General features: G+C 45.2%; 1 protein-coding gene across 16 annotated transcripts in view; it reads right to left on the bottom strand.

The window, feature by feature from the left end:
* Positions 1 to 7,072: 7,072 nt before the first annotated feature.
* The window catches only part of c14h2orf69 (chromosome 14 C2orf69 homolog), a 41,286-nt gene continuing 30,399 nt past the window's right edge, over positions 7,073 to 17,959 (bottom strand). For 7 of the 16 annotated variants that reach the window (XM_078228657.1, XM_078228658.1, XM_078228659.1 and 4 more), the window contains 2 exons: positions 10,177 to 10,316; positions 7,073 to 8,238 (listed from right to left, as the gene is read on the bottom strand). In XM_078228657.1, the coding sequence (XP_078084783.1) occupies positions 7,363 to 8,223 (861 nt within the window). In that variant the 5' untranslated portion in view covers positions 8,224 to 8,238; positions 10,177 to 10,316 and the 3' untranslated portion in view covers positions 7,073 to 7,362. Of the gene's footprint in view, positions 8,239 to 10,176; positions 10,317 to 11,018; positions 11,716 to 17,959 lie in introns of those variants that run through there. The other 9 variants (XM_078228662.1, XM_078228666.1, XM_078228668.1 and 6 more) reach the window with 3 other exon arrangements.

The following is a 17,959-nucleotide window of genomic DNA, read 5'->3' as shown; positions in this document are numbered from 1 at the left end:
GCGGAGATGTCACTTCCCCCCCCCACCCCTCCCCCCTACCAGGGAAAGTCAAAGGCCTCCATACCCATGTCTGTTCATTGGAATGCACTGTGGGGTCTGTGTTTGGATCTGGGTTCGGGGGTCTTTTATCTTCATCTCCCAGTCTAATCAATCTATGTGTCCGGTCCCTTACCCAGGTGGGGGCTGCAGCACCGGGTGTCCCCATCAAAATAACCCGCTGCCGTTTAGTCAGGGCCTCACTGTTGGGTCTGGGGCTAGTAAGGCTTATGTTTATGGGGGAATCCATAATACTATGAGGGCCAATATCTGGCGAGTCGTGCCAGTCCTCTAGGGTGCGCAAGTCTCCTGTTATGTCTGGGTCAATTAGTACCCCTAGGGGCACTTCAGGTGTGGACAAGGCTCTGGGCTGTAGTGTGGTCGGGGTAAGGGTCTGGTCTGAACCTGAAACTGGATGAGAGGGTGTCCGAGGGAATACATTTCCTGGGTGAGGCCATTCTGGTCGCCGAGTGTCATCCTCCCCTATCTCTAATGTGAGATGGTGGAATGTGAGATAGATGGTGGATGGAATCTATCCTAGACTGCTCAGGGAGACGAGAGATGAAATTGCTGGGCATCTGACGGAAATCTTCGTCACTTCTTTGGATACAGGTGAGGTCCCTGAGGATTGGAGGATTGCGAATGTTGTCCCGTTGTTTAAGAAGGGTAGCAGGGATAACCCGGGAAATTATAGGTCGGTGAGCTTGACGTCCATGGTAGGGAAGTTGTTGGAGAGGATTCTTAGAGACAGGATGTATGTGCATTTAGAACGGAACAATCTCATTAGTGACAGACAGCATGGTTTTGTAAGAGGGAGGTCGTGCCTTACAAATTTGGTGGAGATTTTTGAGGAAGTGACAAAAACGGTTGACAAGGAAGGGCTGTGGAATTCGTCTATATGGATTTCAGTAAGGCATTTGACAAAGTCCCACATGGCAGGTTGGTTAAGAAGGTTAAGGTTCATGGGATACAAGGAGAAGTGGCTAGATGGGTGGAGAACTGGCTTGGCCATAGGAGACAGAGGGTAGCGGTCGAAGGGTCTTTTTCCGGCTGGAGGTCTGTGACCAGTGGTGTTCCGCAGGGCTCTGTACTGGGACCTCTGCTATTTGTGATATATATAAATGATTTGGAAGAAGGTGTAACTGGCGTTATCAGCAAGTTTGCGAATGACACAAAGATGGCTGGACTTGCAGATAGCAATGAGCATTGTCGGGCAATACAGCAGGATATAGAAAGACTGGAAAATTGGGCGGAGAAATGGCAGATGGAATTTAATCCAGATAAATGCGAAGTGATGCATTTTGGAAGAAATAATGTAGGGCGGAGTTATACAATAAATGGCAGAGCCATCAAGAGTATAGAAACACAGAGGGACCTTGGTGTGCAAGTCCACAAATCCTTGACGGTGGCAACACAGGTGGAGAAGGTGGTGAAGAAGGCATATGGTATGCTTGCCTTTATGGGACGGGGTATAGAGTATAAAAGCTGGAGTCTGATGATGCAGCTGTATAGAACGCTGGTTAGGCCACATTTGGAGTACTGTGTCCAGTTCTGGTCGCCGCACGACCAGAAGGACGTGGAGGCGTTAGAGAGAGTGCAGAGAAGGTTTACCAGGATGTTGCCTGGCATGGAAGGTCTTAGCTATGAGGAGAGATTGGGTAAACTGGGCTTGTTCTCCCTGGAAAGACGGAGAATGAGGGGAGATCTAATAGAGGTGTACAAGATTATGAAGGGGATAGATAGGGTGAACGGTGGGAAGCTTTTTCCCAGATCAGAAGTGACAATCATAGAACACAGAACATAGAACATTACAGCGCAGTACAGGCCCTTCGGCCCTCGATGTTGCGCCGACCAGTGGAACCAATCTAAAGCCCCTCTAATCTACACTATTCCAATATCATCCATATGTTTATCCAATATTTGAGTGCTCTTAATGTTGACGAGTCCACTACTGCTGCAGGCAGGGCATTCCACGCCCTTACTACTCTCTGAGTAAAGAACCTACCTCTAACATCTGTCCTATATTTCTCACCCCTCAATTTAAAGCTATGTCCCCTCGTGCTAGCCAACACCATCCGCGGGGTCACGGGCTCAAGGTGAGAGGGGCGAAGTATAACTCAGATATTAGAGGGATGTTTTTTACACAGAGGGTGGTGGGGGCCTGGAATGCGCTGCCAAGTAGGGTGGTGGAGGCAGACACGCTGACATCGTTTAAGATTTACCTGGATAGTCACATGAGCAGCCTGGGAATGGAGGGATACAAACGATTGGTCTAGTTGGACCAAGGAGCGGCACAGGCTTGGAGGGCCGAAAGGCCTGTTTCCTGTGCTGTACTGTTCTTTGTTCTTGGAAGTGATTGTTCTGAGTCCCGTAAGCTTTCAGTTGATTGATGTGGAACCAACCGGTTTTCCCGATGGTGATTAGGACCTTATACACTGAGGTGCTTATTTTGTCAGCGATGGTGTGTGGACCTGCATATCTCGGGGACAAGAAAGAACTGGGGTTGTTGAGAGAAATCATTACCTGCTGGCCAACTGTATATTCTACCGGGTGTACTCTTTTATCGAAATATGTCTTGCTCTGTTTCTTTTTAACTCCTAATCGGACAGCCGTGGCTAATTGGGCTGCTTTAATGTTTTCAGTTATCTGCTGGATGGTTTTCTCGTGGATGAGTGCTGTGACAGCAGATTCAGTTACGTCAAACCCCAATAAATATTCAGCTCCCCTCATAGGTCGGCCAGTCATTAACGTGTGGGGGGTGAATCCAGTAGAACTGGAAACGGTGTTACGTACCATCATGAGAGCAAAGGGAAATACTGTATCCCATGTTGTGTTGTTTTGCTGCACCGTCTTCCTAATGATCCCTTTTAGCATTCGGTTCATGCGCTCGACGATTCCATTGGATTGTGAATGGTCCGCGATATGGAATTTCTACTTGATGCCGAACATAGCCATAACGTTCTGCATCACCCGCCCGGTGAAATGTGTCCCTTGGTCAGACTCTATGCTACGGGGAAGACCCCATCGTGTGAACACCTGCTGGGCTAATATCTTTGTGGTGGCCTTAGCTGTGTTGGATCTAGTGGGGAATGGCTCAACCCATTTGGTGAAAGTGTCTATTATTACCAGGACGTATTTAAATCCATTCCTGCATGGCGGCAGTGTGCCGATATAATACATTTGGAGGTTTGTCCAGGGGCCTTCTATTGGACGTGTGTGTCTTAGATCCGCTTTTCTGGCATACCTCTCGGAGTTGTTCTGGACGCAAATTAAACAATTGTCGATATAATGGGTGACGTCATCGTGCAGTTTGTGCCACCAACATAATTCTTTTAATCACTCAGTTGTTGTCTCTATGCCCTAATGTCCATGTCTGTCATGGTACTAGTAGATGAGCTGATTTCTGTCTTGGGTAGGGACTACGCAGGTGCCTGCCTTTAATATCAAACCATCCTGAATCTATTTTGTCTTTCCATTTCTCATATGGGGCTGGGTAGACTCCTTCTAAAATTTGTTTTAGGGAACTGTCAGTGCGCTGCACCTGGACTAGGTCGGCTATATTAGTTTGGCAAATGGTCACAGCGTTTACTCGCCCTCTTACAGGTGGCTGCCAAAACTGTCCTGTACGGGCACTGGCATTGGCTAATGCATTGGCCTTACAGTTGCCAGGTGGGGAGGTCCTGTGATGGCTTCTAACCTTAATGATCCCGTATGTACACCCTTTGGTGGCCTGCAGAACATGTTTTAATAAGAGGGCTGACGGTAGGGGCTTTCCATCCGCAGAGACGAAACCTCTGGCTTCCCATAACGGTAGGAACTCAGTCAGACTGTTGCACACGTACATACTATCGGAGTGTATGTTGGCAGGGGTTGGAAATAGGTCTGGGTGACTCACTACGTATACGACTGCTGGTAGTTCGGCAGCTTGAGCACTCAAATGGCTGGGTAGTTTGAGAGCGAGTTCTATTAGTGGCTGTCCCTGTTGATTTTCCACATAAATGCCACATCCTGTGATTCTGGTCTCATCCTCTATGGTGGAAGAACCGTCTACATAAATTCTCATCGCTGAGTCTGTCTGTTGGGTGGCTATCTGTTTTGTCCCTGACCCCGCCTCGTATTGTTTCGGGAAAAACGGACCTGTGGTGTCCTTTGTGGCTATAACCTGACACTCATGCGGATCTCCCCCACAATTTAAATTATCTGCCAGGAACGTGCGCACTTTGGTTCGCTTTACGGCGATGTCCCTACCCTGCAGTAGTAGTGTCCAACGGGCAGTGCGGACCTGGCTTACCGAGCCATCTTTAAGGCAGCCGTCCAGCAGAAACTGGGTTTGAGTGTGTTCGGTGAGAACGGCTATTGGGTTTAGTCCGGTGATATAGGCGGAACGGTGCATGGCCCAAAATACCGCGAGCAGGAGTCGTTCGCACCCAGAGATGCCTTGTTCGACTGGGTCTAATACTCGTGAGGCCTGGTCTACCATGTCTTTCTTGCAATAATACTGCTGAAAGTGCGTGGTCGGTGGCTGCAACATCTAAGGCGTATGGTAGATCTGGGGCCTAGTAAGGCTGGTGCTGTGGTGAGGGTGTGCTTTAAATCGATTACTGCAGCTGTGTGCTGCACAGTCCACTTCCAGGTCGCGTTTTTCTTTAGCAGTTCGGACAGTGGGGCTGCCTTGGTGGCAAAGATGTCTGTATGGTTCCGACAGTACTCTACTAGACTTAGGAAAGATCGGAGGGCACTCACATTTCGGGGAGGTGGGAGGTGCTCTATGGAGTCTATCCTTTTCTGTTCAATCTCCCTCTTCCCATGGGTGCATGTCCAAAGATCTCTGAAGGCAGCAGCACAGGTAGATAAAGTGGTCACTAAGACATAAAGGATACTTGCTACAAGGCTATGGACCAAGTGCTGGAAAATGGGATTCGAACAGATAGGTGCTTGATGGCTGGCGCAGACACAATGAGCCAAAGGGCCTCTTCCTGTGCTGCAACACTCGATGACCCTATGAGAAGATACTTGGGATGGCAGCGGGTGGGAAGATTGGACAGGTTGTGCCTATATCAATTTGGAGTTTGCAAGATTGAAAGGTGATCTTATAAAATACCTACAGTGCAGAAAGGCCATTTATCCCGTCCAGCATTAGTGTTAGAATGCCCATAATAGAACGAACATAGAACATTACAGCACAGTACAGGCCCTTCGGCCCTCGATGTTGCGCTGACCTGTGAAACCAATCTCAAGCCCGTCTAACCTACACTATTCCAATATCATGCATATGTACCATTTAAATGCCCTTAATGTTGGCGAGTCCACTACTGCTGCAGGCTGGGCATTCCACGCCCTTACTACTGAGTGAAGAACCTACCTCTGACATCTGTCCTATATCTATCACCCCTCAATTTAAAGCTATGTACCCTCGTGCTAGCTATCACCATCCGAGGAAAAAGGCTCTCACTATCCACCCTATCTAATCCTCTGATCATCTTGTATGCCTCTATTAAGTCACCTCTTAACCTTCTTCTCTCTAACGAAAACAACCTCAAGTCCTTCAGCCTTTCCTCATAAGACCTTCCCACCATACCAGGCAACATCCTGGTAAATCTCCTCTGCACCCTTTCCAATGCTTCCACATCCTTCCTATAATGTGGTGACCAGAACTGTTATCAATACTCCAAGTGCGGCCGCACCAGAGTTTTGAACAGCTGCAACATGACCTCATGGCTCCGAAACTCAATCCCTCTACCAATAAAAGCTAACACTCCGTACGCCTTAACAACCCGATCAACCTGGGTGCCAACTTTCAGGGATCTATGCACATGGACACCGAGATCTCTCTGCCCATCCACACTACCAAGTATCTTACCATTAGCCCAGTACTCTGTAATCCTGTTACTCCTTCCAAAATGAATCACCTCACACTTTTCCGCATTAAACTCCATTTGCCACCTCTCAGCCCAGCTCTGCAGCTTATCTATGTCCCTCTGTAACCTGCAACAACCTTCTGCACTGTCCACAACTCCACCGACTTTGGTGTCATCCGCAAATTTACTAACCCATCCTTCTACGCCCTCATCCAGGTCATTTATAAAAATGACAAACAGCAGTGGCCCCAAAACAGATCCTTGCGGTACACCACTAGTAACTGAACTCCAGGATGAACATTTCCCATCACCACCACCTTCTGTCTTCTTACATCTAGCCAATTCCTGATCCAAAGCGCTAAATCACCCTCAATCCCATGTCTCTGTATCTTCTGCAGTAGCTTACCGTGGGGAACCTAATCAAACGCTTTACTAAAATCCATATACACCACATCAACTGCTTTACCCTCATCCACCTCTTTGGTCACCTTCTCAAAGAACTCAATAAGGTTTGTGAGGCACGACCTACCCGTCACAAAACCGTGTTGACTATCCCTAATCAAATTATTCCTTTCTCGATGATTATAAATCCTATCTCTTATAATCCTTTCCAAAACTTTGCCCACAACAGAAGGCTCACTGGTCTATAATTACCAGGGTTGTCCCTACTCCCCTTCTTGAACAAGGGGACAACATTTGCTATCCTCCAGTCTTCTGGCACTATTCCTGTAGATAATGACGACATAAAGATCAAAGCCAAAGGCTCTGCAATCTCCTCCCGAGCCTCCCAGAGAATGCTAGGATAAATCCCATCCGGCCCAGGGGACTTATCTATTTTCACACTTTCCAGAATTGCTAACACCTCTTCCTTATTAACCTCAATCCCGTCTAGTCCAATAGCCTGTATCTCAGTATTCTCGACAACATTGTCCTTCTCCTGCGTGAATACTGATGAAAAATATTCATTTAGTGCCTCTCCTATCTCTTCAGGCTCCACGCACAACTTCCCACTACTGTCCTTGACTGGCTCTAATCTTACCCTAGTCATTCTTTTATTCCTGACATACCTATAGAATACCAAACATGCATTTTCAATCTGTTTGCGATCTTACTGATTAATTGGACTTTTCTATTCAGTCAATCTGGGTTAGTGCAAAAATTCAGTTGTCCCAAAATTTCCTCCGAAACTGGAGTTTTAATTGCTTTTTGAAGATTGATGACAATTGCATCCATCAATATTTTTATTACACTAAGTCAACAGAATGCAACAGAAAGGAATGCAAAATAAATGCAAGTAGGACAGTACTTCAACGTACATAAAACAGATTAATCTCTATTAGAGATTTGTGGTAGGCAAAATTACATGTAATTACTCAGCCCTCACACTATTAAACACATTTATTTGTTAACATTTTTCTACTCTGCCTCACTGGGAACAGCTGAAACTGAGCATCATGGAATAATTCCATCAGTATGGATCCAAAGCAGCTTTGAAGACTTGAAGCACCTGAAAATGATTATCCACAGAGGGGGTTTCATTCTCAAAATGAAGTTGGTTTGTCACTTTTGCACCATACTCCCCAAGGAGGCAGATGAATTTCTTGTGCTCCTTCCCAATCCAAGCTCTCATTTCATCCCACACTTGATAAGGTGTAACGTGTACATGCACAGGAATACCCAGCTGTGCAAATTTCTTCAAGATTTCAGGACTTGTGACCCAGGTGTTGTTTCCTCCAGCGTGACCACCATCCAACCAATACATCTCTTTGATATTACTAATGAAAGCAGCTAGTTCCTCATCTTTCTCTGCTTCACTCAATGCATACAGCAGCTGATTCAAAACCACACAACCTTTGCTGAAACCAACCAATATAAATTTCAATGAAGGATCAGTACATTTCAAGTCTTCACACTCTTTTTGCATCCCAGGATGAGGGCACCCCAGATCTGTAGTGCCCAGGTCATTCTTAGCTACAAAATTATTTGGTTTTTCACAATGTGTACTCGAGTCTTCATCATGTGCAGTGGCAAAGTAACTGTGAGCACTTTCATCAGGTTTTGTCCATGGATGTAGGATACTATGCATCTGCTTGAAAGCGTTGGTCAAGAGTGCATGAAGGTGCTTGAAAGCTCTACTGTCTGAGTTATGTTCAGGCACACCAAACAGATTGCTTTGCACAAAGTTGTCGTAGCAACTGAACTTATGCAGGTGAATCCGGGAAGCCTTTATGATCCAAATGTGACAGTCAGGAAAACGACGGAACAGCAAAGCAGCAACTCCTTCCAGACTCCATTGCTGCCAGCGGATGTTTTCTGGATGGCGTATCATCTCATTGTGATAGTTCTAAAAAAAATTAAATGCATCAATAGCCATTATATTAAATTGTGCGTTTTGAGACACTAGTGCCAGTTGTTTCTATGTAGAAGTAAATTATGGTTGTGAATATATTTTGCACAGGTTTTTCTATTTCCATTTGAAAAACTGAGTTCTAATCAATCATTTGCACCTACGGTATTACACATTCAATGCACGCCTTTCAAGAGCACTTGTTTTGACAAAATATTTAAGAAGGTTTAACTAATTCACTGTAAATCATAAAGAAAGAAACATCCAACAGTTCTGGCAGCATCTGAGAGACAGAAACAGAGTTAATGTTTCAGCTCTGTGATCAACATTAACAGTTTCTGTTTCATGGATCATGCCAGATCTGCTGACCATCTCCAGTATTTTCTGTTTCTATTTCACATTTCCTGCAACCACAGCATTTTACTCTCATGCAATAAAGCTACACTGGTTGCACTCAAAAGTAATGGGAAACTGGATAGTATCCGAGTTTGGAAGCAGTTCAAGAAAAAAGATGTATTGATTTGCTTATTACAGCATGCAATTATAAATAAAAGCAAATATAGAACTTTCTATTCTTTCTGAAGCTATTTGTTTAGATTTCAAAACCATTGGTTTACCACTTGCAAAAAAAAACTTAACACTGCCCTCCCCCGTCAATTATATTAATTTATTAACGTATAAAGAACATTGACACAATTGTGGCACAATTCAACCAATGTGTTTTAAATTCACAGCTTGGAAAAAATGGGTCAAATGCTTTAAACAACTTAGAGACAAACAGAATTCCTGGGTGACTATAACTGTTGTGTTTATGTCCATCCCCTACTACAAAACAGAGTTACACACCAGGAAGTTAACAGGTTAGATTTAGCATCATTATGGAAAAGGACGAGGGGGGTCGGGAGACAAATTTTACAAAGCCAAGAGTTGAGCTGGTAAGATACTGGATACAGCTATTAGAAGGAAAAACCTAATTAAATCAGTGGGAGGCATTCAAAGGCAAGATTCTACGGATACGTTTAGACATGCCCCCACAAAGAAAAAGGGACATTTCTAGAGCCCCTTGGTGATCCAGGAGCATATAGGCCAAGATAAAACAGAAAAAAGAAAGCTTACGACAATCACAAAAGATTTAATGCTGTAGAAAGCCAAGAGTATAGAAAGTACAGGAGTAAAAATAGAAATTAGGAAAGCAAAGTGAGGATATGAAAAATATTGGCCCATAAAATCCTAAAATGTTTATCAGCACATTAAGAACAAGAGAATAACTAAGGAAAAGGTAGAGATGTACATGGTAACTTGTAGGTTGATTGAGAACCCTGTCCACATTCTCAATGAGCATGTTGTCTCTTCATTCTAGTTAAAAGCGGAGTGTGAAATATTAGATACAAAAAGCATAGCAAGAAGGGAAGTACTGGAGAAACAGGCGTCCTTGAAGGTGGATAAATCACCAAGACTGGATAGATTGCTTCCCAGGCTGTTGAAGGAAGTCGGGAGGAATAGTAGATGCTCTGAGGATTATTTTCCAATTCTCACTAGATAGAGGCTCGGTCCCAGAGGATTGGAGGTCTGCGAACATTGTACCATTATTTAAAAAGGGTGTGATGGATAGGCCAGTAAACTACAGGCCAGTAAGTCTGAATTCGGTGGTGAGCAAATTATTATAAACAACTCTGATTGGAAACAATTCTGAGACACGACAAGCTGTTACTTAGAAGGCATGGATTGATCAGGGGTAGTCAGCATGGGCTTATTAGGCAAAGACTGTGTCTCACTAAATAGATTTTTTTTGAGGAAGTAACAAGGATGATAAGGATACTGCAGTGGATGCTGTCTATATGGATTTCAGTAAGGCATTTGACAAGGTCCCACAAAGTCCCTTCATGATTTTGATTATCTCTATCAAATCTCCTCTTGAAGGAGAACAGTCCCAACCTCAGCTGAAGTTTGTCATCCCTGGAGCCATTCTTGTAAACTTCAACTGCACTCTCGCCAATGTGTTCACATTCTTCCTATAATATGGTGCCCAGAACTGTACACTAGATTCCAGATGAGGTCCAACTAGTGTCTTGTCTCTGATTGTCAGATGAGGAACAGAAGGGAAGAAAAGGGAGGAGGAATTTATCTAAGTTGAAATGTAATCCTCAGTAATGAGCTTTATTCAACAAATTATCTTAAAAATTCATCTTTTGCACAATCTCACAGAATGTAAAAGTTAATGTTCAATACAAGCCAAGAGATTGCATGTACGAGGAAAACACTGCCCCATGGCACAATAAAAGATTGTTGTCATTGCACTATAGCTGATGACAGACCTAGGGTGTTTAACAGCAAAATGTAGTGATCACCGGCTCATACAATGATACACAACTGAATGGCCATTCAGCTCATTGTGAGTGCTATCCAATTAACCCTTTCCCTGTAGCCTCACAAATTTTCCCCCTTCATATATCTATTCAATTCACTTTTGAAAATTGAATGTTTCCACTATTCATTCAGGCAGTGCATTCCAGATTATCAATACCTGCTGCATATAAAAAGTTTCCCTTCCTCTCACCTCTGTCTGGTTCGATGCCCTTTACTTAATGAACTTTCTGCCACTGGAAACAGTTTTCCCATATCTACGCTATCGAAACCCTTCAAGGTTTTGAACAGCTCTAATAAATTTATTTTAATCTTTTCTGCTCCAAGAGGATCAATCTCAGATTCTCCGGTATTTCCAAACTGAAGTCGTTCATTTTTGTATTTTTTTTTAACCTCCTTCTTTCTCCTGTTACCTGCGTGGGCTTTCTCCAGATGCTCCAGTTTCCTCCCACAGTCCAAAGATGTGCAGGTTCGGTGGATTGGCCATGCTAAATTGTCTCAGTGTCGGGGGATTAGCAGAATAAATACATGGGATTGTGGAGACAAGGCCTGAGTGGGATTGTTGTCAGCTCGATGGGCTGAATGGGGATTCTATGATCTATGAAAACTCACTTGGTTTTACTTAGTTTGTTTTGTTTGCAGTTGCATTTAACATAGAAACATAGAAAATAGGAGGAGGCCATTCAGCCCTTCAAGTCTGCTCCACCATTTAGTATGGTCATGGAGGATCCTCTCCACACCATACTCCTATTCTCTCCCCATATCGTTTGACACCTTTAGCGCCTGAAAATCTCTTTCCTTCATAAACATATTCAGTGACTTGGCCTCCACAGCCTTCCACGATAGAGAATTCCACAGGTTCACCACCCTCTAAGTGAAGAAAATTTTCCTTACCTCAGTCCTAAGTGGCCTACCCTCTGACGCCTTGTCATAGAATCCCTAGCCAGAGGAAACAACATCCCTGCATCCAGTCTATACAGCCCCGTCAGACTTTTATACGTTTCAACTAGATCGCCTCTCATTCTTCTAAATTGTCATGAATACAGGCCCAGTTGACCCAATCTCTCTTCATACGACAATCCTGCCATCCTCGAGATCAATCTGTTGAACCTAGGGGCGACACAGTAGCAAAGCGTAACCGCTTTGCTGCTGCCTCACAGTGCCAGGGACCCGAGTTCAATTCTCGGCTTGGGTCACTGTCTGTCCGCAGTCTGCACGTTCTCCCCGTGTAAGCGTGGGTATCTTCCGGGTGCTCCGGTTTCCTCCCACAATCTGAAAGATGTGCTGGTTAGGTGCATTGGTCATGCTAAATTCTCCCTCAATGTCCCCGAAAAGGTGCCGGAGTGTGGCAACTAGGGGACTTTCACAGTAACTTCATTGCAGTGTGTAAGCCTACTTGTAACACGAAGAAATAAAATTTAAACTTCGCTGCACTCGTCCTATGGCAAGTATATCCTTTCTGAGGGAAGGAGACCAAATGTCAGACTCCTATTTATTGACTACAACTGAGTCTTCAACACCATTATCCCAACAAAATTCATCTCCAAACTCCATGGCCTAGAGCTTGGCTCCTCTCTCTGCGACTGGATCCTGGACTTCCTAACCCACAGACCACAATCAGTAAGGATAGGCAATGACACCTCCACCATGATTATCTTCAACAGCAGTGCCCTGCAAGGCTTTGTCCACAGCACCATACTATACTCCTTATATACTTATGACTGTGTGGCCAAATTCCACTCCAACTTCATTTTCAAGTTAGCTGATGACACCACCATAGTGGGTCGGATCTCAAACGATGACAAGATGGAGTACAGGAAAGAGCTAGAGAATCTGGTGAAATGGTGCAACAATGATCTCCCTCTCAATGTCAGTAAAACAAAGGAGATAGCCCTTGACTTCAGGAAGCATAGTGGAGGACATGTCCCTGTCTACATTAAGGGGGATGAAGTGGAAATGGTTGAGAGCTTCAAGTTCCTAGGTGTACAGATCACCAAGAACCTGTCCTGGTCCCCCCAGGACTCTCACCAACTTTTACAGATGCACCAGAGAAATCATTCTTTCTGGTTACATGACAGCTGGGTATGGCTCCTGCTCTGAGCAAGAAACTACAAAGGGTTGTGAACATAGCCCAGTCCACCAATCAAACCAGCCTCCCATCTACTGACTTCATCTACACTTCCCGCTGCCTCAGGAAAGCAGCCAGCTTTAACGACTCCACACCTCCCGGACATACTCTCTTCCACCCTCTTCCGTAGGGAAAATGATACAAGTCTGAGATCACTTGAAGATGTAACTAGTAGAGTTGGCAAGGAGGAACTAGTCAATATGGTATATTTGGACTTTCAGAAAGTGTTTGACAAAGTCCCACACAAGAGATTACTCAGAGATTAAAGCACATGGGATTGGAGGAAGTGTATTGAGATGGACAGAAAACTGCTTGGCAGTGAGGAAAAAAGTAGGAATTAATGGGTGCTTTTCAAATTGGCAGGCAGTTACTAGTGGGATGCCACAGGATCGGTGCTGGGGCCCCAGCTATTCACTATATATATTAATGATTTGGATGAGAGAACAAAATATAACATCTCAAAGTTTGCGGGGTTTGTAAGTTTGCCGACGACACGAATGGGTTGGGGTTGGGGATAGTCTGGAGGGATGTCAGAAGTTACAGAGGGTCATAGATAGGATGCAAGATTGGGTGGACAAGTGGCAGATGGACTTCAACCCAGATAAATGCATAGTGGTCCATTTTGGCAAGTCAAATGGGATGGAGGAGTACAATATAAAGGGAAAAACTCTTAGTACTGTAGAGGATTAGAAGGAATTTGGGGTCCGGGTCCATAGGACTCTAAAATCGGCCCCGCAGGTGGAGGAGGTGGTTAAGAAGGCGTATGGTGTGCTGGCCTTTATCAATCGAGGGATTGAGTTCAAGAGTCTGGGGATAATGATGCAGCTATATAAGACCCTCGTCAGACCCCACTTGGAGTACTGTGCTCAGTTCTGGTCGCCTCATTACAGGATGTGGAAAAGATTGAAAGGGTGCAGAGGAGATTTACAAGGATGTTGCCTGGATTGAGTGGCATGCCTTATGAGGATAGGCTGAGGGAGCTCGGTCTTTTCTCCTTGGAGAGACAAAGGATGAGAGGAGACCTAATGAAGGTGTATAAGATGTTGAGAGGCATAGATCGGGTGGACTCTCAGGCTTTTTCCCAGGGTGGAAATGGCTGCTACGAGAAGACACAGGTTTAAGGTGCTGGGGGGGTAGGTACAGGGGAAATGTTAGGGGGAAGTTTTTCACAGAGGGTGGTGGGCGAGTGGAATCGGCTGCTGTCAGTGGTGGTGGAGGCAAACTCAATAGGGTCTTTGAAGAGACTCCTGGATGAGTACATGGGACTTAATAGGATGGAGGATTATAGGTAGGCCTAGAAGGTAGGGATATGTTCAGCACAACTTGTGGGGCCGAAGAGCCTGTTTTGTGCTGTAGTTTTTCTATGTTCTATACCAAGTTGGGTGGGAGGGTGAACTGTGACGAAGATGCACAGATCCTTCAGAATGATCTGGACATGTTGGGTGAGTGGGCTGATCAATGGCAGATGCAGTATAATTTGGATAAGTGTGAGGTTATTCACTTTGGAAGCAAAAACAAGGCGGCTGAGTGGCTGTAAATTGGAAGAGGGGATTGCGCAGTGGGACTTGGGTGTCCTTGTGCACCAGTCACTTAAGGTCAGCATGCAGGTGCAGCAGGCAGTAAAGGCGGCAAATGGCATGTCGGCCTTCATTGCGAGAAGTTTCGAGCACAGGAGCAGGGATGTGTTGTTGCAATTATACAGGGCCTTGGTGAGGCCACACCTAGAGTATTGTGCGCAGTTTTGGTCTCCTTTTCTGAGGAAGGATGTTTTTGCTCTCGAGGGAGTGCAGTAAAGATTTATCAGACTGAATCCGGGGATGGTGGGACGGATGTACGAGGAGAAATTGACTAGGGTAGGATTGTTTTCGCTGGAGTTCAGACGAATGAGGGGGGATCTCATAGAGACTTATAAAATTCTAACATGTCTGGACAGGATAAATGCAGGGAGAATGTTCCCTGTGGTGGGGGAGTCCAGAACCAGGGGTAACAGTCTGAGGATTCAGGGTAGATCATTTAGGACGGAGGTGATTTGATTTATTGTCACATTTTTTACTGTGTGTAAATACGTGTTGTTTCTTGCGCGCTATACAGACAAAACATACCATTCTTAGAGAAAGAAACGAGAGAGTGCAGAATGTAGTGTTACAGTGATAGCTAGGGTGTAGAGAAAGATCAAACTAATGCAAGGTAAGTCCATTCAAGAGTCTGACAGCAGCAAGGAAGAAGCTGTTCTCGAGTTGGTTGGTACGTGACCTCAGACTTTTGTATCTTTTTCCCGACGGAAGGTGGAAGAGAGAATGTCCGGGGTGTGTTGGGTCCTTAATTATGCTAGCTGCTGTGCTGAGGCAGCGGGAAGTGTAGGCAGAGTCAATGGATGGGAGGCTGGTTTGCGTGATGGATGGGCTACATTCACGACCTGTTGTAGTTCCTTGCAATCTTGGGAAGAGCAGGAGCCATACCAAGCTGTGATACAACCAGAAAGAATGCTTTCTATGGTGCATCTGTAAAAGTTGGTGAGAATCGTAGCTGACATGCCAAATTTCCTTAGTCTTCTGAGAAAGTAGAGGCGTTGGTGGGCTTTCTTAATTGTAGTATCGGCATGGGGGGACCAGGACAGGGTTGTTGGTGATCGGAACACCTAAAAACTTGAAGATCTCGACCCTTTCTACTTCGTCCCCATTGATCCTTGGAGAGACGAAGGATGAGAGGAGACCTAATAGAGGTGTATAAGATGTTGAGAGGCATAGATCGGGTGAACTCTCAGAGGCTTTTTCCCAGGGTGGAAATGTCTGCTACGAGAGGACACAGGTTTAAGGTGCTGGGGGGTAGGTACAGGGGAGATGTTAGGGGTAAGTTTTTCACACAGAGGGTAGTGGGCGAGTGGAATCGGCTGCCGTCAGTGGTGGTGGAGGCGAACTCAATAGGGTCTTTTAAGAGACTCCTGGATGAGTACATGAAGCTTAATAGAATGGAGGGTTATAGGTAGGTCTAGAAGGTAGGGATGTGTTCGGCACAACTTGTGGGCCGAAGGGCCTGTTTGTGCTGTAGTTTTTCTATGTTTCTATGATGTAGACAGGGGCATGTTCTCCTTTACACTTCCTGAAGTCGATGACAATCTCCTTCGTTTTGTTGACATTGAGGGAGAGATTATTGTTGCCACACCAGTTCACCAGATTCTCTATCTCATTCCTGTACGCTGTCATTGGGGAGAAACACCCAAAGTGGGGGAGGGTGTGTGTGTGTGTGTGTGTGCCTGTGGATTCCATTACCACAGGAAGTAGTTAAGAACATAAGAACATAAGAAATAGGAGCAGGAGTAGGCCATCTAGCCCCTCGAGCCTGCCCCGCCATTCAATAAGATCATGGCTGATCTGACGTGGATCAGTACCACTTACCCGCCTGATCCCCATAACCCTTAATTCCCTTACCGATCAGGAATCCATCCATCCGCGCTTTAAACATATTCAGCGAGGTAGCCTCCACCACCTCAGTGGGCAGAGAATTCCAGAGATTCACCACCCTCTGGGAGAAGTTCCTCCTCAACTCTGTCTTAAACCGACCCCCCTTTATTTTGAGGCTGTGTCCTCTAGTTTTAACTTCCTTACTAAGTGGAAAGAATCTCTCCGCCTCCACCCTATCCAGCCCCCGCATTATCTTATAAGTCTCCATAAGATCCCCCCTCATCCTTCTAAACTCCAACGAGTACAAACCCAATCTCCTCAGCCTCTCCTCATAATCCAAACCCCTCATCTCCGGTATCAACCTGGTGAACCTTCTCTGCACTCCCTCCAATGCCAATATATCCTTCCTCATATAAGGGGACCAATACTGCACACAGTATTCCAGCTGCGGCCTCACCAATGCCCTGTACAGGTGCATCAAGACATCCCTGCTTTTATATTCTATCCCCCTCGCGATATAGGCCAACATCCCATTTGCCTTCTTGATCACCTGTTGTACCTGCAGACTGGGCTTTTGCGTCTCATGCACAAGGACCCCCAGGTCCCTTTGCACGGTAGCATGTTTTAATTTGTTTCCATTGAGATAGTAATCCCATTTGTTATTATTTCCTCCAAAGTGTATAACCTCGCATTTATCAACGTTATACTCCACTTGCCATATCCTCGCCCACTCACTCAGCCTGTCCAAATCTCTCTGCAGATCTTCTCCGTCCTCCACACGATTCACTTTTCCACTTATCTTTGTGTCGTCTGCAAACTTCGTTACCCTACACTCCGTCCCCTCCTCCAGATCATCTATATAAATGGTAAATAGTTGCGGCCCGAGTACCGATCCCTGCGGCACGCCACTAGTTACCTTCCTCCAACCGGAAAAACACCCATTTATTCCGACTCTTTGCTTCCTGTCGGATAGCCAGTCCCCAATCCACTTTAACACACTACCCCCAACTCCGTGTGCCCTAATCTTCTTCAGTAGCCTTTTATGGGGCACCTTATCAAACGCCTTTTGGAAATCCAAAAACACCGCATCCACCGGTTCTCCTCCATCAACCGCCCTAGTCACATCTTCATAAAAATCCAACATGTTCGTCAAGCACGACTTTCCCCTCATGAATCCATGCTGCGTCTGATTGATCGAACCATTTCTATCCAGATGCCCTGCTATCTCCTCTTTAATAATGGATTCCAGCATTTTCCCTACTACAGACGTTAAGCTGACCGGCCTATAGTTACCCGCCTTTTGTCTCCTTCCTTTTTTAAACAGCGGCGTAACATTAGCCGTTTTCCAATCAACCGGCACTACCCCAGAATGCAACGAGTTTTGATCAATAATCACTAACGCATCCACTATTACCTCTGACATTTCTTTCAATACCCTGGGATGCATTCCATCCGGACCCGGGGACTTATCCACCTTCAGTCCCATTAGTCTACCCAGCACTGCCTCTCTGGTTACATTAATTGTATTAAGTATTTCTCCTGCTGCCAACCCTCTATCGTTAATATTTGGCAAACTATTTGTGTCCTCCACCGTGAAGACCGACACAAAAAACTTATTTAAAGACTCAGCCATATCCTCATTTCCCACTATTAACTCCCCCCTCTCGTCCTCCAAGGGTCCAACATTCACTCTAGCCACTCTATTCCTTTTTATATATTTATAAAAACTTTTACTATCATTTTTTATATTAATTGCTAGCCTAGCTTCATAGTCTATCCTTCCTTTCTTTATCGCTTTCTTAGTCTCTCTTTGTTGTTTCTTAAA

This window comes from Mustelus asterias, chromosome 14, assembly GCF_964213995.1.
Source record: "Mustelus asterias chromosome 14, sMusAst1.hap1.1, whole genome shotgun sequence".
Lineage (NCBI taxonomy): Eukaryota > Metazoa > Chordata > Chondrichthyes > Carcharhiniformes > Triakidae > Mustelus > Mustelus asterias.
The sequence above is the reverse complement of the archived record's forward strand: the minus strand, read 5'-3'. Positions and strand labels throughout refer to the sequence as shown.